This window comes from Lissotriton helveticus, chromosome 11 (assembly GCF_964261635.1).
Source record: "Lissotriton helveticus chromosome 11, aLisHel1.1, whole genome shotgun sequence".
NCBI classification, from domain to species: Eukaryota; Metazoa; Chordata; class Amphibia; order Caudata; family Salamandridae; genus Lissotriton; species Lissotriton helveticus.
The window spans coordinates 838957840-838984455 of NC_136072.1; the positions used below are offsets into that span (position 1 = coordinate 838957840).

The following is a 26616-nucleotide window of genomic DNA, read 5'->3' on the forward strand; positions in this document are numbered from 1 at the left end:
CTACAGACCACCAGGAACCCGCACACAATTCAACGAAGACATCACTGACTTCATCAGCCCACATGCCCTCAATCCGACAACTACATTCTACTGGGAGACCTCAACTTCCATCTGGAAAAGAAAAACGACAACTACACCAACACCCTTCTGGATAACCTGGCCACCCTCGGACTCAAACAACTTGTGAACACCACCACCCACTTAGCCGGACACACGCTCGACCCCATCTTCACATCCAGCAAACACATCTCCTTCGATCACTCCACAGCTCTCCATTGGACGGACCACAGCTGCGTTCACTTCAGCTACAAAAAGACCACGACCCACAACCCACCACAACCTATTCCTCGAAGAAACTGGAACAAAATTACCCCCGACCAACTCTTCACTTCGCTCAACCTTAACCCTCCTGCCATATCATCGGACCCAAACCAAGCTGCCGCCAAAGTCACACAATGGATCACCCACATCGCTGACAAATTAGCACCTTTGAAAAACCACCAGATCAAACAAGGCTGCATAAAGGCCCCCTGGTTCAACGATGACCTTAAGAAATCCAAGAAGTTATGTCGTACCCTCGAGAAAACCTGGAGAAAAAACCCAACCACTGTTAACCTGACCACCTTCAAGGATGCCACCCGCAAACACCACCAACTGATCCGATCCACCAAGAAATCAGCATTCAAGGACCGACTCGACAACAACGCCCACAACAGCAAGGAACTGTTCAACATCGTCAAAGAATTTACCAACCCCACCGCCGGCATCAACGACATCACTCCCTCCCAAGACCTCTGCGACTCTTTATCCGCCTTCTTCCATAACAAAATCGCCGACATACACAACAGCTTTGAAAACCAGTCCGAAGAACAGACCACTCCACCCACCCCCGAACCAAAACAGCATTCTCACACCCTTTGCTCCTGGAACCCAATCACCACTGAAGACTCCATCCGCCTGATGAACTCCATCCACTCAGGATCGCCAACCGACCCATGTCCCCACCACATTTTCAACAAAGCAGCCTCCATCATCGCACCCCATCTCCGCGACGTCATCAACTGTTCCTTCAATTCCGCTACCTTCCCGGAAAGCTGGAAACATGCCGAACTCAGCGCCCTTTTGAAAAAACCCACAGCTGACCCCTCTTAACTTAAGAACTACCGCCCCATCTCACTCCTCCCATTCCCTGCCAAAGTCATTGAGAAAGCCGTCAATACTCAGCTCGCCGCCTTCCTTGAATCCAACAACTCCCTCGACCCCTCCCAGTCCGGCTTCCGAGCCAAACACAGCACCGAAACCGCCCTCATCGCTGCTACAGACGACATCCAAACGCTACTGGACAACGGAGAAACAGCTGCCCTCATCCTACTCGACCTCTCCGCAGCCTTCGACACAGTCTGTCATAGCACCCTTATACAACGCCTCAGCAACATCGGAATACAAGGAAAAGCTCTAGACTGGATCATCTCATTCATTGCCGGAAGAACCCAGAGAGTCCGCCTCCCCCCATTCAAATCAGAGGCCACCGAAGTCATCTGCAGCGTACCACAAGGATCGTCACTCAGCCCCACCCTCTTCAACGTATACATGAGTCCCCTCGCATCCATCGCGCGCCAACACAACCTCAACATCATCTCCTACGCAGACAACACCCAGCTGATCCTCTCCCTCACCAAAGACCCAAACACCGCCAAAACCAATCTACACGAAGGAATGAAAGAAGTAGCCGAATGGATGAAAACCAGCCGCTTAAAGCTAAACTCGGACAAAACTGAGGTCCTCATCTTATGATCATCCCCCTCTGCCTGGGACGACTCATGGTGGCCTCCGGCCCTGGGCACTGCACCCATACCTACAGATCACGCACGTAACCTGGGCTTCATCCTAGACTCCTCCCTCTCGATGACCAGACAAGTCAATGCCATCTCATCATCATGCTTCAACATCCTACGCATGCTCAAAAAAATCTTTCGTTGGATCCCCACCGAAACAAGAAAGACAGTCACCCACGCACTGGTCACTAGCCGACTTGATTATGGAAATACCCTTTACGCAGGAACCACAGCCAAACTACAGAAAAAACTTCAACGCATCCAAAACGCCTCAGCCAGACTCATACTGGACATCCCCCATCAAGCTCATATTTCCGGCTACCTGAAAGAACTCCACTGGCTTCCCGTCAACAAGAGAATAACGTTCCGTCTCCTCACCCACGCACACAAGGCCCTCTACGACCTAGGACCCGAATGCCTCAACACACGACTATCCTTCTACACACCCACCCGCCCACTACGATCATCCAATCAAGCCCTCGCCGCCATTCCACGTATCCATAAATCCACCATGGGAGGAAGATCCTTCTCCCACTTAGCGGCCAAGACCTGGAACTCTCTCCCCACTCAACTCCGCCTTACACAAAACCACCTCTCCTTCAGAAAACAGCTAAAAACCTGGCTTTTCGATAAGTAATGCACCCACCCTCCCTCAAGCGCCTTGAGACCCTCTGGGTGAGTAGTGCGCTATACAAATTCCTGAACTTGAACTTGAACTTGAACTGGCTTGGAAATCAACTGCTGGCCCAGCGGTGAATGCATTGAGACAAGACGTTACCTATTCGGCTTGTGCTGAAAGTAGGGCTCTGATTAGGGAAGAGGTGGGAGGGCTACGCTGGCGCCCTATCGCTACACAATGGATAAAATTCCTTGAATACTGGGAACACCCAGAAAGGGAACAAGCTTCAGAGGGCAGTGACACCACTGGAACAGAGGGTGAACTAGGCGAGGAAAGGGGATGGTCCATGGGAGTGCCCCAAGATGACTCATGTGGGAATCAAATACATTCTGGAAGCTCCCCACGGGTAAAAATATTTGGTAGGAATGGAACACTGTCTGACTGAATGGGGTTTTCTCTGCCACAGCCAGAAACAGCAACTGGAGGGCAATTCACCTCTCACACAGGAAAGGTAGCGCTCCTCTCACAGCTCTTCAGCTCTTCTTCTTGGCAGGGTCTTCTTGTACCTAGAAATGATCTAAAATCTTGGTGTTTAAGGTCCAATACTTATACCGCATTTTCTCATTGAATTTGAATTTGAATTTGAATTTGAATTTTGAATTTAAAATTATTTATTAAGCGCACGGTCACCGGCGGTTTCATGGCGCTATAACTGGAAAATAACGTGGTGGGAAAAGTGAAGGCTAGATTAGGGGGACTAAAAACTAAGAAGACTAATTAAAAGCTTTGGTAAACAGATAGGTTTTTAACTGTTTCCTAAATTGCAGATAAAGAGTGGAGGCTCTAAGTTCTGGGGGTAAGGAGTTCCAAAGGAGTGGGGCCAGAGTCGCAAATTTCGATCCTCCCCAATTCTTCCTCCGGAACCGAGGGACTGTAAGAAGGGATTTGGTGGAAGAACGTAGTTCCCTGGTAGGAAAGTAGGGTGTAATCTCAGATGAGATAAAAGCCGGTGCCGTGTCCAGTCGAGCTTGAAAAGTAAGAGAGGCAAGCTTAAACTGGACACGTTCACGGACAGGGAGCCAATGCAGGGATTTGAGGAGAGGGGTGGCATGATGGAACTTTGGCAACTTGAACACCAAACGCGCCGCCTGGTTCTGGATCTGCTGTAATCGCCTTAAACTATATGCAGGTATACTGGCATATGGGGCGTTACCATAATCCAGGCGGGATATAACCATTGCCAAAGTAATCAGTTTGAGGGCCTCAAAAGAAAAGAATCGGGACACCTTGCGTATAGTGCGCAGTGAGAGGAAAGAAGAAGACACCACAGAACTGACCTGGGAGTGAAGGGTAAGCTGGGGGTTGAGTTTAATGCCTAGTGTTTTTACTGAGGTGGAGGGGACAGGAGGGGAACCTAAGGAAGGGGGCCAAAACAAAGAAGACCAGGGACTGGATGAACCACCCGTCAACACCAGCTCAGTCTTGTCTGGGTTGAGTTTCAGATGGTTGTGGCTCATCCAGTCTCGGATATGAATCATAATAGATTGAAAGTTAGAGACAGAGGAAGGGGAAGAAGACAGATTGAAGACAAGTTGGAGGTCATCCGCGTAGTTATACACAGAGACCTCCATCTGTTGCAATGAGAAAATAAGGGGGGCGATGTAGAGGTTAAACAAGAGGGGGGAAAGGGAAGAACCTTGGGGGACCCCGCACTGAACTTTCCGGGAGTCCGCAGTGAAATCGCCCAGGCGAACCGCCTGGGTGCGGTCTCTCAGGAAGGAGGACAACCATACCAGGGCGGTGCCCCCGATCCCCGCCGCTCCAACACGGGAAAGTAAGATGGTGTGATCAACCGTGTCGAAGGCGGCAGAGAGACATCGAGGAGGACCAAAGCCTGAGTCTGGCTGGTGTCCATTCCCTCCCTGAGGTTGTCCAAGACCGATAGTACTACGGACTCCGTAGAGTGTGCGGGGCGGAAGCCTGCCTGTCGGGGGGCTAAGATCCCATGCGTCTCCACAAAAGAACTCAGAGTGCAGGTGACATGGCGCTCGAGTACCTTTGCCAAGAACGGCAAGAGGGAGATGGGGCGATAGTTGGTAGGGGCAGAGGGATCTGAACCCGGTTTCTTCAGGATAGGGACGATGATAGCTGATTTCAGTGAGGCGGGAACAACGCCCTGAGAGAGAGAGCTGTTGAGAACCTGAAGAAGGGGATCAGGGCAGGAGGAAAAAATATGACGAAGGATATGAGAAGGGCAGGGATCAAGAGGGGAACCAGATTTAACTAACGGGATTATTGAGGCCAGGGATTCCTTGGTTAGGGGAGGATGGGCAACAAGTTGTCCCTTGGAGGGGGGGCACTGGGGGTCCACAAAAGCTGAGGAAGGAGGGGGGATATTGGCTTTAATGGTAGCAATTTTCTGAATAAAAAAGTTATTGAGGGAGTGACATAATTCCAGAGAGGGGGTGGGCTTCAAGGTGGTTCTGTCGGAGAATGCCAGGTTGTGCACAATCGAGAATATTTCCCTCGATTGGTTCTCCGCAGCGAGGACTTTGGAGGAGAAATAAGTTGTTTTTGCCACCAAAATGGCCTGTTTGTATTGGGTCAAGATGTTAATGAACTCCAATCGGAGTAAGGGGCAGTAGTTTCTCCTCCAGGCACGCTCCGCTCTGCGTACCGTTAACTTGATGGTCTTAAGGTCCTCATTAAACCATAGGTTTGCGTCCTTCTCCCGCTTTGAGGTGACCCGCCTCATGGGAGCGATAGAATCGCAGCCTGAGGTGAGCCACAGATTGATGGAGGTAACCTGGGAGGAAGTAGACAAACCTTGCAGTGGGGGGTAGGAGGTAGTGAGTAGATTAGATAGATGGTCAGGATCTACTCGCCCCCAAGCCCGAACCCAGACGTTTTTTGGAAGTGAGGACTTGACCGGGGGAAGGATGGGAAGGGTAAATGAAATTAAGTGGTGGTCCGACCAAGTACAGGGTGAAATGGAAATGGAATTCACAGGGCAATTCAGCGACCAGACCTGATCTAAGACATGTCCTTTAACATGGGTGGGGGAGTGAAGATGAGATATGAAATTTTGAGATAAAAGAGTGTCTGAGAATTCCTTTGAGGAAGGACATTCTGCAGGGTCAGCAGGCCAGAAGTTAAAATCACCCAGGAGTAAAATAGAGGAGTTGTTAATAGTAATCGTGGCCAATACTTCCAAAAAACTGGGGAGAAACTGTAGGGGCGATTGGGGAGGACGATAGATGAGTATACAGGTGAGTGGGGGGGAAGTAGAGGTAGTGCGGATAGCCAGGTACTCTGTAGTGGCGATGTCCGGCAAGGTGAGAATTTGAAACGGGACATCGGCACGAGCAATGACCGCTACCCCTCCCCCAGCCCTCCCATTAGGTCGGTCTGAACGTATGGCATAGTATGGTGCTGGTAGAGTGGCCAGGAGGACAGGGAGGGAGTCATCACAAAACCAGGTTTCTGTGAGAAACAAGATGTCGGGTGAGTGGAGATCCAGCAGCACCGATAGTTCATGTGAGTGAGCTAGAGCTGATTGAGTATTCAAATAATAGGCCGAAATCTTTTTAGCGAATCCAGGATTAACAACACCCCCTGGGGAGTTAGGGGGCGTGTGATGGGGGGGGAGTGGCGGAAGCAGAAAGAAAACCGAGGGAGGAAATATAGGAACATGTGGGGGCAGCTAAGGGCCATGAGCCCTGGAGAGCATGCAATTGCGCCGGGGAGTAGGTAATGTGTTGGGCAGAATGACGTGCCCCTTGCCCCGGTCGGCCGCAGACGGGCGCAGACGGGCTTGACTTGTGCGCGACTTCGGCGCGAAGTCGGCGCTCCCGCTGCGCTCGTCCGCTGCGCTTGGCCCAAGGCGTCATTTATTTCTGGTTGCCGTGAACCACTGTACCGCTGACCTGCACGATGGGGAGGCAGGGCGGAAGTGGTGCGGGACCCTGCAGGAAGTGTCGCTCATAGACTGACCCTCCGCTCAAACGGCACACAGCCGGGGGGAACGGGGTCAAGAGCGAAAATAGTCAGGTCTCTTTGTGGCAAGGGTCTCTGAACCCAGTCCAAACCAGTCTTGGTCTCCTTGGTCCAGCTGGACCACAGAAGGTGTAGACAGCATTGTGATAAGGAGACACAGCCAATTCAGGTGCTAGTGACCCCACCCCCCCAGCACTCTAAATGCAGACAAGGTCTATTCAGCCTATCAACCCCACTTGTGACTGTCTAATGTGAATGCACAACCCCAGCTCCTGTCACTCCAAAAACCAGAAGGTGAATACACAAACATGCAGGGAACACAGGATGATTAAACAAGAAAATTCAAATTTTCTAAAAGTGGAACTTTAAACACACAATTAAAAAAACACTTTTACTAAATGGTGAGTTATTAAATTCTGAGTTCAGAGAGCCTAACGGTTCGCGTTGGTAAAGAGGTGTACACACTACGGAACTCTCAAGAAAATTAATAAGTACGCAGAGGGAAAAGCCAGGACACGACTTTAAGGATGGATAAGCCGGCGTCTGTGGGTCAGATGGTATGCCCATTAAATAACTAGAGACTGCGGACGTGATTTAGGTGTGTCGTGAATATAAACTGTGGCATTGGTGTAAGGGATCCATACAACACGAAGGCCTCTTCCCCCCCCACCAAAAATAAAAATAAGAGAAGCAACATCGGAATAATGCATAGTGACTGATATGTAAAAAATAGTTTCCCCTGATGGAATAAGAGAGTTTACAACGACACATATATAATTTGAAGGCCAAGATAACGACGGAATATCCCGTTAGCCCGAGTCCTGATGAGGCCCATATTGTGAGGGCTGAAACGCATCAACATTGTGTTCAAAGAAGACACCAGCCAAAATATTTTGAGTTGTAAAGAAAATAAATTTTTGTTGGCAAGGGGTAAAGGACTAAAGGCAGGTCTAAAAAAGATATAGACTTGTTATACCCTTTGTTTGTAGGTCTGGTTGATCTTACTCGAGAAGGAATGCTGAATCTTAACATGTAGTAAGCATCCTTTAGAAAGAAATTGGGCTACAATGGTTGAAAAAGAAATGTCAACAGATCAATGTATGTATAACAGTTTGTATATATTTATGTAAAAAGTGATATGTGTGTATATATATATGTGTTTGTTCGTTTATACATAGAAAAAGGGCATAAAAAATATATTAGCCCAACTTCCAATTATTTTTCAATTAAACTGAACAAGTAAATAAGTAAAACAATACATTGTGTGTTCTGTTCGGAGGTGGGAAGCCTCACAAAAAACAAATACAAGAATTTATGTTGTTCTAGATAATATATTTGTCAAAGGATGGGATAATTAAGCTACCCTACCTAGTACTAAAAGTACGGTATTGTTGTCCATGGCATCATTTAATTTTTACAAGTGACCCCACCCCCCCCAGCACTCTAAATGCAGACAAGGTCTATTCAGCCTATCAACCCCACTTGTGACTGTCTAATGTGAATGCACAACCCCAGCTCCTGTCACTCCAAAAACCAGAAGGTGAATACACAAACATGCAGGGAACACAGGATGATTAAACAAGAAAATTCAAATTTTCTAAAAATGGAACTTTAAACACACAATTAAAAAAAACACTTTTACTAAATGGTGAGTTATTAAATTTTGAGTTCAGAGAGCCTAAACTTAATTTCTCTATCTTGCCTCAATGGCAAGTTGCACTTGTAAAATGTTACAAGGCAGCTCCCATGTTAACCTAAGGCATAAACAGCCTTTCAACAATGAAAAACAAAAGACACACTATTTTCGATCAGGACATATAAAACACATCAGTACACGTCCTAACTTTAACCTACACTGCACCATGCCCATGGGGGTACCTTGGGCCTACCTGAGGGGTGCCTTACAGGTAAGGGATGGGAAGGTTTGGGCCTGCCAAGTGTGAACACTTGCCAGATCAACATGGCAGTTTAAAACTGAGCACGCAGACACTGTGGTGGCAGGTCCGAGACACATTTACAGGGCTGCCCATGTGGGTGGCACAATCAGTGCTGCAAGCCCACTAATAGCATTTGATTTACAGGCCCTGGCACTCTCAGTGCACTTTCACAGGGACTTACCAGTAAATCAAATATGACAATCATGGATAACCAAGCATAATCAAAATTTACACAGGGAGCGCTTGCACTTTAACACTGATCAGCAGTGGTAAAATGCTCAAAGCATCTAAATCAGCAAAAACAAAATCATGTACACAGTCATAAATGCAGGCGGTAGAGGCAAAAAGTCATGGGAAACCACGCCAAGGATGCCAAGCCTAACATGAATCAACCAGGAAATGTAGAGATAGGATTGTGCATGGAGACTGGTGCTGTGAAGACCGTTCTGAGCTGATGGGAAACATTGTACTCACCAATTAACCCTTTAGTGAGTAGGGGGTGTGGTATAGAAGAGGGGGCCCATGGTGCTGAGCAATGAGCCCTGTTAATTGCTGAGTGGAGAGCTCTCAACCTAACATGTAGTATGTACTGAACAGAAAGGACTTCAATTAGCGCGAGGACGCTCCTGCTGGAACAGCTGTTTTGCCCTTTATAAATCCTCCTCTTTCATTCATCTTAGCAGAGTAGTCCTATACTGAGTATCTGGGGATGTGAGCTTTATCATAACTAGTGCTCTGCACGCTAATAAGTATGTATGGAGATTTTTATTCAGAAGCGTGTTCTACGAGTAAGAGCCCTGTACTGAGCCATGAAGGGACAGGATTTAGCAAACCAGGCTATTCAGTATTATGCCATTGGTTTCTTTCGACTTGCTACTAATGACATTTCTTGAACCTTCTGTTGTAAAATGTGCCAGTCGAACACCTGTTTTTCAAAATTTTATACCAAGTTTTCTGAAGTTTATGTTGTAAATACAATGCAGCATTTGAACCTTTTTATTTGTTTCTTGCTGGGGGATGTCCCTCTCAGGAAGGCCAACCCTGAACCCTCTCCGTTCAGTTTGGTGTGCTTGCTGTACTCACTTGCTCCTTCAACTTGCATCTCAGCTTTTCGCTCCACCTCTTTTAGGATCCACCAGCCACCACTGGTGCATGGTCGGCAGGCCCCGGATCTGAGAGTTCCTGACTGAGTCTGGAGTGTGGGGGCCCCCCTCCATGCTCTTTGCAGGGGGTTCCCCTCAAGTGTCATTACACCACTGGGTTTTCCCCCCAACACCCTTATCATCACCCGACTCGCTTGACCCTACAATAACCCCCTTGACTGAAATCTTACTGACTCCTGGGAAATTATACACCACTCTGCATATGTTTGTTATTAGTTTGGTTGAAAGGTACTGTTCGGGAGACCCCTTTATAGGAACCCCTAATTCAGACAGACAAGCCCATGAACAGATTATTGATACTTACAACATGGATAATCAAAACGGAAGCCACGGGAAATAACCCCTACATACTATAATGTTAAAGAACTTTATACATAACTGTGAGGCTGAAGGGGTAACCATCCTGAGATTCATGCAGATACAGAAGTGACCGTGTATGATATAAGACACTGATAATGATGACTGAACACTGTATTGCAGCATGAAGAATGTAATTGTGATAATGGTTACTGCAGGCTTAATGTCAATCTGATAAAGGGCAATAAAAAATGTACACAAAAAAACATTCAATCTGCACTGCTATTGACCCAGCATGCATGATTGACACTAGTGGGAACTGTTCAGAAGAAAACCTATTTTCTGTATTGTTCAATCTTTAAAAATAAATACAGACATAACATTTATTGTTTTCGGTCTGTATTTATCTGTAAAAATCAGCAAAAATGGAAAACTGGGCGCTTTAGTTATGAGTAACAAACTGACTCATGGCCAGTGCTTAAAGTATAAAAAGAAAAATAAGTGCAGGGGCACAAGGTTCTTCTTCGGGGTGCCAAGGTTGCTGAATGCCAAGGCTGCCTTGATTTCACCTCATGCCACCTTTTTCCAGCTGAAACTTACTGTTTCTTTATATCACTCTTATAAATTCTTTTTGTTCTACTTGCTACCTTTTTCACCGTTTTCCCATCTTTCTTTTACTCATTCTTTTCTCCCTTTACTGTCCTTTTATGTCTTTCTCTTGGTCAAAGACAGAGTGTGAAAAATGTGTCCTGATCTGCAAAAATAAGCATCGAAGCCACCACCTGCAACCTTCGGCACAAATTAAGCACTGCATGGCTCTCTGCCACAGTGAGCATTCTCATTAGCGTAAAAAGTGTTCCTGGGAGGGTTAATGGCCACACTCATTAGCTCAGGTCGTTATGCCACAGAGAAGCCAGTCACAGCTATGCACTGTAGTAGCTAGGCCTGTACATAGCACTCCAATTTATCCGGACACCACAGTACCAAATATTCAGGTGGGCTCAAAGCTCGCTCTGCTCCTCAAATGTGGAGTGAGCAGCAGATACTGAATATCACCGAACCTTAGAAATCATTCTTTTTAATCGACGCTGAAAGGAGAAATCAGGTAAAGCGAAAAGAACAGTTCACTTCCTCCAGTCCTACATCACTACCAATCACCAACAATAAGCATTCTAGAAAGTTCTTTTGTTTGAAGATGTCAACTTGGGTTTTGAGAAGTATTGTGACATCATTCACCGGATGGCCCCTTTAAAAGGTCTCCAGTTGGTTCTGCTCTCCCTCAAGCTGTTGGCTGATGTGGGAGCTGTTTACTCGTACAACGGAGCTGCATGCATGCTGGGGGAGGTGGTGGGAAGGAATGCTTTTTTCCATGGATTAGCTGGAACCTGCTGGGGTCTTTAATCCTGCCCTGGCAGGGCAGCAGAATTAACGAATGGCAGAGCCGTCTCCCCACAGAGCACGCACATGTGTGTGACCTACTTCCAGAAGGTGGGCCCCAGCAGGAGAACATTACCTGGCTTGGGCTTGGAGAAACATCCTCCCATGGCGAGTTAATCCAGCGCTGAGGAGCGAGGCGGGCAACAAGTCGCACAGCTTTGGGATTTTCCATCCAGGTCTCCAGAGGGGTCACGCCGCTGAGGCATACTGCGAGCACTCAAGAAGCAGCCTTCACCGGGGTTGCCAAAGTCCCGCTGAGTCCTCTAGCATGAAAAACCGTCTCTCACCATCCCCAGGAACAGTAGGTCTTCCTGGCCTGTGGGGAACCAGAATTGACAGGTCAGTTGGCGTCCCAAATAACTGCCTGGATGTAGAAGCCACAACACATACTAAATTGTTACTGTCAGGTAGACACAAGAAAAACAGGCTATGTGAATGCATGCCAAAGCCCACGATGCACACAAACAGTCGGATTTCCCATTAAGAAGCAGATATTTTGAAAAATCAAATCAAGTCAGAGGCAACAGGCTTTGCGGCCTGCCAAGAACTTTGCACCCTAAGAACAGTGAGCTTCTAAAGTCTGAGTGAGTGTGACTCACTGACGCATTCGCCTACAACAAATAGAAGTAACTTCTCTACCCAACAAGGCCTTTGGACCAGTTGAACTTCCTTCTCGTGTCTGAAATCTATGTAACAAGGTGAACTCATGATACATTGAATGCTGTGGTCTGCACTGGGGACCTAGAATGGAACAGGGCAAGATGGCTCCCTCTTGGTAGAGTTCAAAGGGCACGGCTGGGGATATTCTTGTAAGTTTACACTGCAATGCCATGTGAGATCTGCCAAGGTTCACCACTCTCCTGACATATTTAATATACACTGTCTGCCCTTGTAGACATCATATAAGGATAGAATATGTGTTTTATGCTTACACCAAAGGTTCCTTGATGTAGTTTCCAAAATAACAAAGACACTGAATGTCCCCAGAACTAGTAACATATATATCAAAGTCAGACCTCCTCAGGGGGGTATATTTGAGCTCTGTCCTTGCATTTAACGAACTCTAATGAGTTGAACAACTACACACCCGCGCTCAACACAAGATTATAGTACATTCAATTCAGCTACCTGCTACTTACACTGTACATACCTCCTGCCACACAGACTGAACATCATGTTACACACTATTGACGTGAGTTGCGCCAGGTGTGCCCTGGCTGATGCAGGCTTTCTACACATGGTGTGGGGGCTGAACAATAATCAACCTCTTCTGGTTTCAGGTAACAGCAGACATGGAATGTACATTGAGCCGTAGCAGGCTCCATGTGGTTGAGACCTGCCTCCTTGGGTTATATCCTCGGAAACCAAGATAAATGTTGGTAATACCTTTTTGAACCTCGCATTGGGGATAGCCCACAGTGACATTGCCCTTCACTACAAGTCCCCACAGGACTCTCCCCACAATAGAAGGTGGGCAGACAGGGAGAAGTGGGCTGTGGTGAGGCTGCAACACCAAGCGCTGAGGAGTATAGAGCAGTGCGCTAAAGGCCCATTGTGTGTCTATTGCTAGAGGTGGCCACTAGCTTCTCAGATTATGATCTGTAGAACCTGCTGACGAAGGATCATTTCGGGAGTGACAGTGGTACTGATCACTGATAGCTTGTATGAGCTGAGGGACGGGTAATTTGCTGCATGGGGCACTGGCAAGGGGATCGATAGGCCATGACGTCCCTGAACCGTGCGGTGCCTGCCGATTACTGCATACAAATGCAGGGGGGTACCATAGGTACCCCCCATGTGCACCCCCACCGCCCCTTCACCCAGGGGGCCCGCAACGGGCCCCCGCAGTGAAGCTCCGTATGCTTTTCCACGGCGGAAAGCCACCATATTAGGGCTTTTCCGCCGCGGTTGTAAGCCAACCGCGGCGGAAAAGCTGGGGACGTAAACCTTGACCCACCAGCCATCCTAATGTGGCGGTGGGTCTTTGGTGGGTCCGCTGCAGTTTTTCCGTATCCTCCGGGCCGGCCGAGGCTTCCGCCGGCACGGAGGATACGGAAAAACCGGTATCCTAATCTGCCCCAATGTATCAGAAGCACGGCTTGGGGGTGACTGAAATCTTTTTGGGACGGTAGAGAACAAGCAATCTGGCTTGCCTCTTACAGGTCTTCCAGCAAGCACTTAGCGTTTGGAGTGCCGCAGGGCTCTTCCTCAGCCCCTCATCGTTTAACATCTATATGGCTGCCTCAACTAAACTCATTGAGTCTTGGTCATGATTTCTTATGCTGAGGATACTCCGTTGCTCCTTACTTTTAAGTGCATTCCCACTGTTCCAAGTGAACTTTAACAAAGGTTTACTGGATGTCTTGCATTGGTTGCGAATAAGCCATATGCAATGCCAACAAAACAAGGATTCTACTGTTTGAGCAAGTGAAATAACACTGGTTCTCCTCTAGTTGGCCATCAGATCACCCCCTCTACACTGCACCTACCCCCTTTGCTAAGAATGTTGATGTTAGACTCAATAAAAAGCTTTCCTTTCTATCTCGGATCATGCCTGTTTCAGGGTCAGTCGCGGCTCGTGGAGGGAGTGCTGCGGGGCGGGACGGGGGAGGAGCAGAGAGGGGGATAGTAAACTATGAAATACGGCCGAACGGAGGTAAGTAAACAAATAAATAAATAAAACAAAATTTGTTGTGCGCGCTGCATTTCATTTGGCACGCACAATGAAATTCACAAGGAAAATAGACCAAGAGTCAGACACTGGGGGAACAAGGTATTCATCTATAACTCTCCTTAGTTTGCATCTCCTACGTCATCATATTAGAATCAGTCCTTCCTTATCCTCCATGCAGAGAGAAGATGGCCTGAACCTTATCTGTAAATTTGCACATTAGCTGGGAAAAAACGCTGGCTGGCGTAAGGACCTAACCCAGGAAATACTTGTCGCTAGAAGGGTCTGCTGGGTTGGCCAAAGAGCCAAGGGATCTACAGGGGACTGTGTAGTCATAAATTTCAAAAGGCTAACCTTGGTTAAAACACTCCTGCAATGCCTAAACTATTTGGCAAAATTACCTGGAAGAATCTAGGTCCATCCTTTGGAATATCTTTATAGACCACCATCTCAATCCCAGAATTCTATCCGCTATTTCCCCCCTTATCCTTTGGAAAGGGGTAACTTCCAACCTTAAACTAATTATTAGATCCGTCTCTCTGGATCTATGCGGACCGTTGAATGACTACATACCCCGGATCTTCCCACTCATTCTAACCCACCGCCCACCACACAAGTTGACCTTTATGCAAAAATCAAGCTCTGTGCTGCTTCATGAATGATCAACATTCTCTGCCAACTCAAAGCCATAGTACTATTCATGTACTATTCATGGCAGAGGCTTAAATTTGATCCCTTGGAACTTAGCCTGTTTCAAACAAAATTGCTAAAAACAGACTGACTGAATTTTATAAAGAACTTTGACATAATTTATTTCCAAGCGACCTGGGTTACAGAGGACTTCCACAATGACGATTTTTGTGCCTCTTGTTACCCGGCACCACGTCCATCGAGGGTAGGCACAAAGGGGGTTTGGCGATTCTTATTTCCATTCAAATTTGTTGCGCTGGTGTCAACATAGTGCACTGCTCCACATGTTTATCTTTTCCAGGTTCACCGGATTTATTGTTACTATATCTTTGAAAATCGGTCCACAGAGGTCACACACTCACTAGATACCATTTTGACTAAGTTCACTACTCAGCATAAACCGCAGCTATTATTTTTTGGGACAAGAGATTTCAATATTCCTATTTGCGAGTTCAGCAGACACCCAGTCTGTGGTTTTATAGACAAGATTTTGGGGAATATCACCTACTTCAAACATACCCCCTTATGGAGATGCCCTAAATGAGCTCATAATAGGAAATAAGGTAGTGGCAGTAAGTGATATAACACCAGAAGGGGATACATATGTTCCAACCTTCACAGGCTCCGGCCAGGGCAGTGCTGTCGATTTTATTCTCCATTCCATGGATTTTATTACCCTATTAATTGATTTTAGATCATCGTCAGTTGCATTAGAGATCATAAACCCCTTCATCTGACCGTCAATTTACAATTTAGGACTGATTGTGAAGATATAAGGACGGGAGAACTGGAATATAGCGCCAACACAGGCAGGAATATTAAGTGGTATAGAGTTGACGCTACTTCCTTCTTGAAAGTACTGATTTACCATGAATTTGATTCCATTCCATATTACCGGCCTGACACCTGAAGCTGATCCCAGCTCAAATGTAAATTTTTTTGTAACAGTTAGCCAACAAATCTTATTCATACCAAGACATGAAAATGACATGCACCGCTTCACAGGTGGTTTAATTTAGCATGCTCCACAGCACACAGACAACTTTTGGTGGCGCTTAAACAGAGTCCGCGTGGGATCATTAGGGTCCATCAAGCACATTTAACCTGTAAACCTCCTTTAGAGACTCATAATGAGGATCTTAGGAATGCAGCATGGGCAGGAATTACTGGGGATAGCAAATGTTTCTGGGATGTCATAAACCGCGTATTTCTCGCTGATCACTCAGGCCCAAAAAATGAGAACTAGCATGCAGCAGAAGCATGGGTGGCTCACTTTGCCTAGGTTTTTAATCCAGACAGTAAGGCAGGTAACCTAGCAGATGAGACAGAAAGCTTTAAAAATACCCCTGTGGGCACCTATAATCTAGCAGCTCTATTGATATTAACAAAGTAATCCATGCCACTGTCTTATCCCCTCCAGGGAAAGTGCCATGTCCTGAAGGCGTAGCAGTGGACATCTTCAAGAAAGCAGCGTAGCACCAGTGAAAGCGCCCTTGCACCATGATGCAAAGGTGCCTGCATTGTAGGGATGATTGTTGTTTTTCTGTAAGTGATACCTTCCTGCACAACAACAATCATTAATTGTGTTTTGCTCCTTCTATGTGTGCTGCATTCTACAGCACACATAGAAAGAGGAAAAAACGTGGAGAAATAAAAATATTTCTTCGCGTTTCGCCACTCTTACACCTTCCCTGGGGAGGCGTACGTTTTTGGCACTGCCTCAGAGGCACAGATCCGTGTAAACCTGGAGCAGTGTCAAAAAGCAATGGGTGTTGCGTGGGAACGCCCACCGCAACACCCATTGCACGCCCTTTTGCCACAGAAAACTTCGTCAAGGAGGACCATATTTACAAGGCGGCGTTAAGTCATGCAAAGTTGGTGTAGCGCCGCCTTTCTAAATATGGAGCTGGGCACAGCGCCACCGGAGATTTGCAAAAAGTGAAGCTCCGGTGGCACAATGCTCTTGTAAATATGCCCCTTAGTTGACTCATGCTAAGTGAAGCAAAACTTAACACACTGATAAAACTAAGACAAACTAGCAGAATATATTTTTTCAATCTATCGATTAACAATTTTTATATACTTAAGTACAAATAATGGTACTAAAATAAATCACCACTCTACTGAAAAGGACAGTGTTAGGAGTTTCATTAGTTGCTATCTCACCTGTCAATTTATTTATGGATATTGACACATCAAAGTCTGGACATAGCATTGAGGTCTGCAAACTGTGTCCAGGGAGCTAGATCATATTCTATCAAACATTAATTTGCAGTAGCACAGTACTCATTTCATTCCAGACTCTCATGTCATGCAATATGTGCCAGACATAAAAGACAGACTTGTTAATAATTTGATTTGAAAGTCCACTGCTTGGGATGGGGAAGCGGGAGCAAGGTAAGGACTGAGGGACTTAAGGGTGAGATAATATTTTAGAAAATTTAATTCCCAGCGAGAACCTAGAGGAGGGTTATCAAGATCTATTTTGGACAGTTTTGTTATGAAAGTCTTATTAGTACACTCTTCTGAATTAAGACCTTAAACTGCAGTTTTTAAAAAGGTTTGTTTATCTGTATGGCTTTAGATCGTATATTTTTAGATGAGTCTTGTCAGAGTGTGCATTTAGAGATTAAGCAGGTACACTACCAGAATTATGAAGTTTTATATATTGTGCTATAAACATATTGTAGTCAAAATATCGTTAGTGCCTACCTAATTTTTAGTAGATAGGCTTTTCATCACACACCATGGGAGGGCGCGTGAGAATGACCATGTACCACCCATGGGACGTCGCTTGACGAAAAGTGAATGCAAAGTAGGACAAACTGATATTTGCATTACTTTCAGGGATACATTTCAGCTTAAAATATGTTTGTGCAGAAAGTAAGTGCCCTAGCAACACTTTGCACAGTTTGTAGCATTTTTTGTAACTTTGTACCAGTGCAAACTGTTGATAAATCTGTGCATAGGTGTGCAAAATGACAACAAGAAAACAATAATTATAATCAAGCAGTGGTGTATAGAGCTACAATGTGATCAGAAAGGATTTCTGTTTTAACACATAGCACCGGCTGCAACAAAGTGTGCTTGCTTAAGGCAAACGCAAAGATTAAAACACGATGGGCCGTATTACGTATGCAGCGCATTTTCCTGGTTAGAGCTGGGCGCACCTTTCAAAAGGTGCACCTAGCGCTAACCAGGAAAATGCCCTGCATTATAGTGAATGCGTTGCCCCCAGGGAAGCCCCAAATTTGTGCTGCCCTGGGGCAGCGCATTCAGGTATAAAACAGACCGTTTGAAGCAGCTGCTCCGTGTTTCACTGTGCAGACGGCATGCAGTCTTTGAAGGGGTATTAGACAGCCCCTTGGAGGCGGGTGCAGTGAGTGACTGCACCCACTTGCAAGGGGATGTCTGGGGGGTCCATGGGATTCCCTTTCCATCCTCCAGAGGGCTGCCATCAGGGGGCGCCCTGTCAGTATGCCTCCTGACAGCTTCTTTGCCTCTGTGCTTGCATCTGTAATACAAAAGATAAGGTCTCAAATGGTAATCATTCACAAGGCAATTAAACAAAACACTTAATAAAACAGAGAGATGGAAAAAAGGGAGACCCAAAGAAATCATAAGAAGACAAAAGAGGTTCTTGTTTGCCAGTAGTTATAACAGCACTACACTACATTGTATATATAAGTAACCATAAGTGGGTTGTGCACTAATCGTGCTTGGGGCAGTGCATGGCGCAGTGACACAATGAGGTGAAAAAACAGCGTGAACGGCGCAAACATACAACAAAATTGGTGGTCAATAACAGAAAATGAAGGTATATACAAGGTAAATATTCCGCTTTAAATTATTTATATTGACCACATTGATGCCAGAGAAAAAGCTGGGTGGTCGACGGCCTTTCAACCTGTCTGAGTTCAGGTCGTCATCAGGACCAGGTTACCTGAATTGTTATAGTGCTGAATAGTTAGTGAATGGTCCAAGTCGCAGGGCCATTGTTTTGGGCACCTTGACGGGGCGCTTCACTCGCCGGTCTGCTCTAATTCATTTATTGCCCTTACCTTAGACCCCGATTGCTATTTGCAGCTTCGCACAGGCCTCGCCTCCCTAATTTGGCCTTCCTTCACTCCCCCGCAGACCGCAAGTACTTCAAGTGGTTCTGTTGTTGCGGCACCTTTCCGCCCACTCTTCTCGACATCGGCCTGCCTGATTTTCTTCATCAACACGAGGATCGCCTCTACCTTGACGACCTCGCCTGTTTCACTTGAGCCGCTTGTTAGCCTTTTCTTCTGGATCTCAACTCAACCGTTTTTTGCACCTGCCTGCATTTCTGTTTACACTCCTTGTGGATCGTAATTAGTTCTTCACTGCCCCACCAGCTTGATACTCCAGCAGATATTACTTGGACTACCTGCCCTCCCTTGCCCTCTGACTTGGACCATTCACCAACTATTCAACACTTGAACAATTCAAGTAACCTGGTCCTTATGACGACCTGAACTCAGACAGGTCAAAATGACGTCGACCACCCAGTATTACCTCTGGCATCAATGTGGTAAATTTAAATAATTTAGAGCGGAATACTTACTTTGTATATACCTTCATTTTCTGTTATTGACCACCAATTTTGTTGTATTTTTGTGCCGGTCACACTGTTTTTTCACCTCATTATGTCACTGCTACGTTCACTGTCACAAGCATGATTAGTGCACAACCCCCCTTATGGTTACTTATATATACAATGTACTGTAGTGCTCTTATAACTACTGGCAAATAAGAACCTTTTTGTCTTCCTACGATTTCTTTGGGTCTCCCTTTTTTTCCATCTCTCTGTTTGATTAATTCTTTTGTTTAATTGCCTTGTGAATGATTACCGGTTGAGACATTGTCTTTGTATGCATACTCTAACCAGGTCTCGACTGGGGTCACGGATGTACTCCTGTTCATCTGATTCTATGCATCTGTAATATGGCACGGGCACAGAGGAAAAGGGATTCTCTCATTTGCATGGGGGTACGCAACCATGCACATAAGGGAATAACCTATGCTAGTGCTGGTGCTTTATGTGTGTCAGCGCGATCAGTACTACTGAAGGGGACACACAAGGGTCTGATGCCCCTTCTGTAATACCAAAGTGCACGCAAAGCAGGCACAAACCCCCTTTGTGCCTCCGGGTTACTCCGATAATACGGCCCCAGCAGTGAAAGCTTCTTCAAATAGGTAAGTGCAATCTAAACATCTCATCACTATACAGGAAAGACAAAAGCAGAGCAACCTCTCCTCACACAGAGATTGGGTGCAGCATGGCCACAGCGGTGCAGGTTTCCAACATTAAAGCAGCAGTTGCACCAGAGGCAGCAGAGCAGGTAAAGGATCATTGGAGGGTGATGCTGTCCCTTTTAACGGAGAAGTGTGGCTCACTGGTTAGAGGAGGCAGACCTGGAAGCAGAGGTCAGCCCGGGACCAGGGTTCAATTCCCAGCTCGGCGGGGTCTTGAGTCCTAAAATGTCCATGGACTCGACAATTCTCGCTCCGGTGCCTACTCAATTCACGGGTTCACACTCTGCGACTCTGGGCAATAGCTTGCTTAATCTCCACAACGGCCCCTCGCGGCGGGATGCCTGGCTTTCACCTTGTGGATACCCTGCCGGGGTTATCTCACAGGGGAATACCAGGACGGGTTCCCTAAGCAAGCGCTTAGAAACCGCTCGGTGATTTTGCGCTATATAAATTCCTGTACATTTACATTTACATTTACAACGTGAGGAAGATGCAGGAGTGAACAAAAGCCTTTGTGTAAAGCTTGCAGTAGCATCACTTTGCACCTGCTTTTGCTGTTAGACTGTGTAATCAGTGCATGCCATCATATGCACTTCCTGTGTTGCCTCACTGAGGTTTCATAACAAGTCCCAAAGGACTATGCAGGACGTCGGGAGTCGGGAGTCTCGGCACAGGACTTAAGCAAAAGCAGGAAGAGTGGCTTGCTTGGTGTGCCGTCCATTGCTCTGCCTCTATGCCACCAAAGAAGGTGACAAACAAAGTCTCCCACTATTTCGCCATCACAGATAAGAGCCACCCGCCCAACAAGACAGATCCCGCGACGAGGAATATGGCCCTCACCAGGGAAGACCTAGTCACTCCCCTCCGGGATTTTAAAACCGAACTGTGTCAGGAACTTAAGCAAGATATGCATGCTTCTATAGCTCAACAGCGGAGGTCCCTCCTGGACTGTGTCTGACCTCAAGATGACATCTGGAATTCATTCGGACCATGGATTCTCCCCCCCTAAATCTGACAATCTCTGAGTACTCACGATCTCCACACTGACAGTGGAGTCCGAGCACTATGTCCGACGCCCGGTGGAGCTGCTCTGTTCAGCTATCGAGGAGATCGGCCTTGGTTCATCCCCTGACCATCACCTACCCAGCCGGACTTTGGGCACAGTTTCTCTCCCCGTCTCCCTGTCTCGCCCACCCCCATCAAATTTCTGTAACTATTCTTTTTCCTTGTCTCCTGTCTATATATCTGCTCCCATTTAGCACTCTTTCTCTCATTTTCTACTTCATTTGCTCCTATCCCCTCTCAACTGAATCTTTCCCCTTGCCCGCTACACCGCATAGCCCCCGTCCTTTTTGTACCCTTTAACTAAGCACTCCTTCTCCCCTTGTTAGGGAAAGATCCAATATTTATAATCTGGAGTCTCAGCAAACCCGCTGAGAGAGACCACAGTGCCTAGGGACCCACTCACAGTTGAGGTATGGTATGGCACCCCTTGCCAAAGCACTCCCTCTCCCCTTTTTGAGGAAGGATCCAGTTTGTAGGCCTTGGAGTCTCAGTGACCCCTCTGAGAGAGTCCACTGCGTTTAGGGAGCCTCTTGCAACAGAGATGGGGAAATGATACCACTTCCCCTGGGATCGCAGTTTACTGGACTTTGGACGCAGCTCTGACTTGTCTACCGGTTTGTATCCCCGTCACCCCCTCTCTTTCCATGCTATGTTTTATCACCCTCCCCCGCTCTTCCCCTCCTCCATTCTCTCTACTTCCCCTGCTCTTACGCCCTTCTTTCCTGAATAGCTCCCCTTGCCTACTTGTTCCCTTACGTATATGTCCTTTTTGTTTGTCTCGATCTTACTTGTCACTATGTTGCCAGGCTCTAATAACTGAGTAACCTTTTGTAACGATGTAACCTGCAATTTATGGTCTGACACCGACAGCGGAGACCTAGCACTTTGACCTATGCCCGGTGGAGCTAACTTGATAGCTACAGAGGAGATGGGCTATGGACTTCCCACTCAGCCATCACCTACCCAGCCGGACATTGGGCAGACGTTTTCCTTCGTCTCCCCGTTGTATCTTGCTCCTCTTTACCCTTTTACCCTTACCCCCTTACCTTTCCTTGCGCCATTAATCTCGTCTTATATGCTATTTACATGTTACTGATGTAACCTAGAGACCTAGCTATCTGACTGATGCCCGATGGAGCTACCTTGAGAGCTAAAGGGGAGACTGGCTGTGGATTCCCTCCTCGGCTGTCACCTAACCAGTCGGTCATTGGGCAGACTTTCCCTTCGTCTCTCCTACCGTCGACATCTCCTCTCCCTTCTCACTCCTCTTCTCCCCCTATCCACTCTATTTGTCTCCCCTTCTCGCTCTTTAATGTGTTGTATATATTTATCTATACCCCCTTATCATTCTAAGCTCCATTTATTTCGTCTTCTACTCTCTTGAGAAAAAAAAAAATAATAATTCTAGTAGCGGATGTAACGTGTAACTGATGTAATTTTGTAATTTCTGTGCAACCTTATGTAAAGCGCTCTGATACCTCCGGGTCTAGCCAGCACTATATAAAACTCTCAAAATAAAAAAATTAAGTGAATCCCCCTGAGGCCGGTAACAGGAGTGAGCCACCCCCTCAGGATTACGACATCCACGGTAACACCTTGGGTCGGTATTTTTAACTTTAATGCTTTGGTCGCTGAGAGGAACCAGAATGTCTGGATGAAACTCTGGGCGAAAATGAGGAATTACTGTGGGCCCATGGCGCGGTATTCAGATTCACAAGGTAATATTCAATTTCTCAATGAACCCACAAAGTTTAAGAGTGGGTCATTCCCTCCCCCCCAGAATTACAAAATCCACCACTATTCAGTAGCCACAGTGGAGAAAATGCTGGGTCGTTTTCCAGCCAATGGTATGGACCCAGTGAGTTTATGTCCCCTTGACTATGCCCACCCTATCCTTGACAAGGTCGCAGGAGGGAACACTTTTGAGCTATTCATTTTCCGTGAAGACCTGCCCTCCATTCTGTACTCTTTAGCCTCGGTGTTCAGAGCTCAAAGAGGTATGAATGATTCTTTATTCTGCTGAGGGATCCACCTTTGTGCTTGACTCGAGTTCAGAACACAGCAGCAGGAAACAACAGCAGCATTACTCTTTCATTGTGGAGAGAATAACCACATGTTAATCCATACTTCTTTAAACTGAAGATTTTTTCTTGTAATTATTATTAACCTTTGTAAACTGGTCATCATTTCATTGACCTTGGAAGTAAGAAATGTATTGTTGTTTTTTCCAGGATCTGAACATGTGAACTGGGGCCGAACAAACATCTCCGCCACCAGCGCTCATTGCGCTGAGCCTTCTTAGAATAGGTGTACATGTTATCACTGAATAGCTCTAACATAAAAAGTAGTTTGAGGAAATCAAGCCCTGGCAAAGCAAATATGTCTGGCCTAGAATATCCTGGTGCAAAGTTTTTTTTTTTACATTTGTCATTGCAAGCATATGCCATAAAAATAGAGAAAAAAACCTGCCACCACTTAAATGTGACCACCATATGCTTGTGCCGAAAATATCAAATAATAAAAAAACACTCATGTTTTAGTAGTGATGTTTTTCTAAAAACTCTTTCAGTGGTGCCTTGTATTTATCGTTACAGAGGACATCTTCACTCAAACTAGTACTCATATTGCAGGCAGCTGCAATGTCACTTCAATACTTTATAACAGCAACTTTAAAAAGGAGAAAATAAATTACCATCTAACTGGACATCTGAGGCGCAGTCAGAATAAATGGCTGCTGTTTTAAAGCTAACAGGAAAAATGAAATTTAAAAAGTCCACTTTGAAACAACTTTGTCACTGGAGAGAAAGGAACTATTTTTAAGGGGAAATAAACAATGTGCTCAAACCTTGTGCTGTCACTGTAAGCGAAGAGAGCTAATTAATGGGTGAAGTGTGGTGATCCTTTGCCCCATGTTGTAGGCTGGGGTTGGCAGAAAGAAACTGTGGACAACTTCCTAGAACACTTGATTTATCCTGCTCCCCAAAAGCCCCTCTATGTATATTTTAAACATTATTTTTGGAAAACAATAGTCTGTCCTGACATCAGAAGCTGTCTCAAAGGCCAGACCTAAAAACAGTGTATAAATGATATAAACATGTTTTCATACAGAGCACTCCCGAGATGAATATAGAAGACTGAAATATACTGCAAAATTAACCCTCTGTGATTAAAGTTAAGCATTTAAGTTGCCATTATCAACCCAGAAAACCCACTATGGTTCATGGTACCCAAGTGCCGCACTTTACATTCACTTGTAATTAAAATGGGGCTGCAAATCACAGGTCGAAAGTGCATACCTGTTAATGAACACTGGGGCGCAGATTTGCAAACATTTTGCGGTGGGTTTGTGTCACAAAAGCAACGCAAACCAGCGCAAAATGTTTTTTTCTAATTTACTTTCCAGCGCTGGAAAGATGTCTGAAAGTAATGCAAAGTAGGGCAAAGCACTGTTTTCGTTACTCTGCATTAAAGGGGTGTTCCATGGCTGGTACATGGGTGTTCCCATTCAACCACCCATTTTTTTACGCAAAATCCTATCTATTAACAATAGTAGACATAATTATGCGCCAAAAAATAAAACCAGTGTGAAACATGCGTTAAAAGGAGGAATACTTTTATGTATTAGCAGCGCACACCCAAAATGGGAAAAGTTTTAAAGTTTGTCTAAGCACTGTATTTTGTATGGGAAGGGCATCCTTCCAGTACAAAACAAGACTCACGCAAGCTCCTTTGCACTATGGTGCAAACGAGTGTGCAAGGCCCTCGGCTGCCCGATTGTGCACCAGCTCTACGACGAGAGTAGGATAGGGTCATATCTCTGTAGATATGGTGCTTTCTTGCTCTCTCCCTGTCACGGAACGCAGCGCAACAACTTTGAATGTATTCGCAGATCGGGCAATTATATGCAATATGTGCATGATTCCACTCAATCCTTGTGCATGCACGCCAGAATAGCATGCAGTTTACAACGGCAATGTTCAGCAGGTCTTAACAGCTGCAAGCCATGGTGGTAAAGTCCTGTTGTGGGCAGATTTTAAACCCTATTGATAACAATGTTTCTGACAAAAAAGAGTTTGTGTCAAGAACTGGATTAACAGGAAAATTGTAATCAAGGCTACTGAGTTCAACCCATATTTTCCCAGGCTGCATCTTACCTCACCCCATGGATTGATCTCATCCCCCAGGCTAGCGTTAGGGATGAACTTTGACTCACATGAACACGTGAAGCATAAACACATGGCTTAAAGCCGATTTTACTGAAAACCGAGGCTACTTGGACTTGATTCTAACTTGTGTCTCTTTCTTTCTCTACCCTACACTTCCTGTGTCTTTATCTCACTCTTGCAGGTTCTTTTTCATTCCTACTTTTCTCTTTGTTACCATTTTGCTAGCTTTTTCTTCCTCCTTCTTTGTCCTTTCTCTGCTTTTCTCTCTCTTGGGCAAAATCTAATGATGAAAAATAGGTCCAGGTCTCCAACAACGAATGTTTGTGCCAACCACGTGCAAATTAATACTGCACTGACATGAGGATATACACTGCGTAATCCTTGGTCTACCCCTCACTAAGGGCCATATGTATCAAGCCGTTTTTGAATTCGCAGAATTTCGGCCTTTGCGACTCGCAAACGGCCATTTTGCATGTTTTGGGATGTATGAAACATTCCCAAAATAAGGAATTGCAAAGTTGTGCGATTCCTTATTTTGCCATAGCATTTAGGGAATCGCAATTTTGCGATTCCTTAAATGCTATGTATGTAGCATTTTTGGCTAGCAAATTATGGTTAAGAATTCGCAAATTACCACCAACTTTTAGTTGATGGTAACTTGCGAATTCTTCAAAAAATGTATAATTTGGCATTGTTTATGGTGGCATGTGATGCACACACATGCCCATAGGGCATGTATGTGCGCCATATGCACACACATGTACATTTCAGGGGTGCAGCAGGGTGTCTTTGAGACACCCCTGCACCCTTGAAATAATTCTCAAATTGCGATTAGCAAATTGCAAATTCGCAATTTGAGAATTATTTCGCAATCATTCCTATGGGCCTCCTGGCCTATAGGAATGCATTGGAAATTATTCCTTAATTGCGAATTCCCAAAATGCGAATTCGCAAATAAGGAAGATTAAGGAATCGCTAAAAAATAGCGATATTTTTCATACATACCATTTTGCAATTCCTAAATAGCGATTCCTTAAAAATCGCTATTTAGGAATTGCAAAATAGTTTGCTGATACATATGGCCCTAAGTCAAGAATACATTAGAGATTGCACTACCTACACGTGCATATCTGCTACAAGTGTGGATAACATTGATTTCACTTTCAAGTATACAAGTAACAATCAGATCAGAAATAAAGAGAAGCCTTAATCTGGGATGCTTGCCAGGGCCCTCCTTCCACGTCATTCTCTGTATGTTGAAATGTTGAAGCAGTGCTCCTGAGACTAAACTGTCTGAATCCTCCTTGGATTGCATTACAAAAACTACCCAGGTGCTGTTGAGGCTCATGTTATTATTGTATTTGTGCTGTGTTACTTCATTTATACGGTAGTGCACAGTGCCGGATTAAACCCTGTGGAGCTCCCTTGGCAGTCGAAATTTGGGGGACCCTATCCCAAAT

At 45.7% G+C, this 26616-nt stretch overlaps 1 protein-coding gene across 2 annotated transcripts in view; it reads right to left on the minus strand.

Moving 5' to 3' along the window:
• Positions 1–26616, minus strand: part of AIFM3 (AIF family member 3) — a 337117-nt gene that overhangs the window by 267075 nt on the left and 43426 nt on the right. For both annotated transcript variants that reach the window (XM_078667038.1, XM_078667037.1), the window contains exon 2: positions 11361–11600. In XM_078667038.1, the coding sequence (XP_078523164.1) occupies positions 11361–11391 (31 nt within the window). In that variant the 5' untranslated portion in view covers positions 11392–11600. The remainder of the gene's footprint in view (positions 1–11360; positions 11601–26616) is intronic.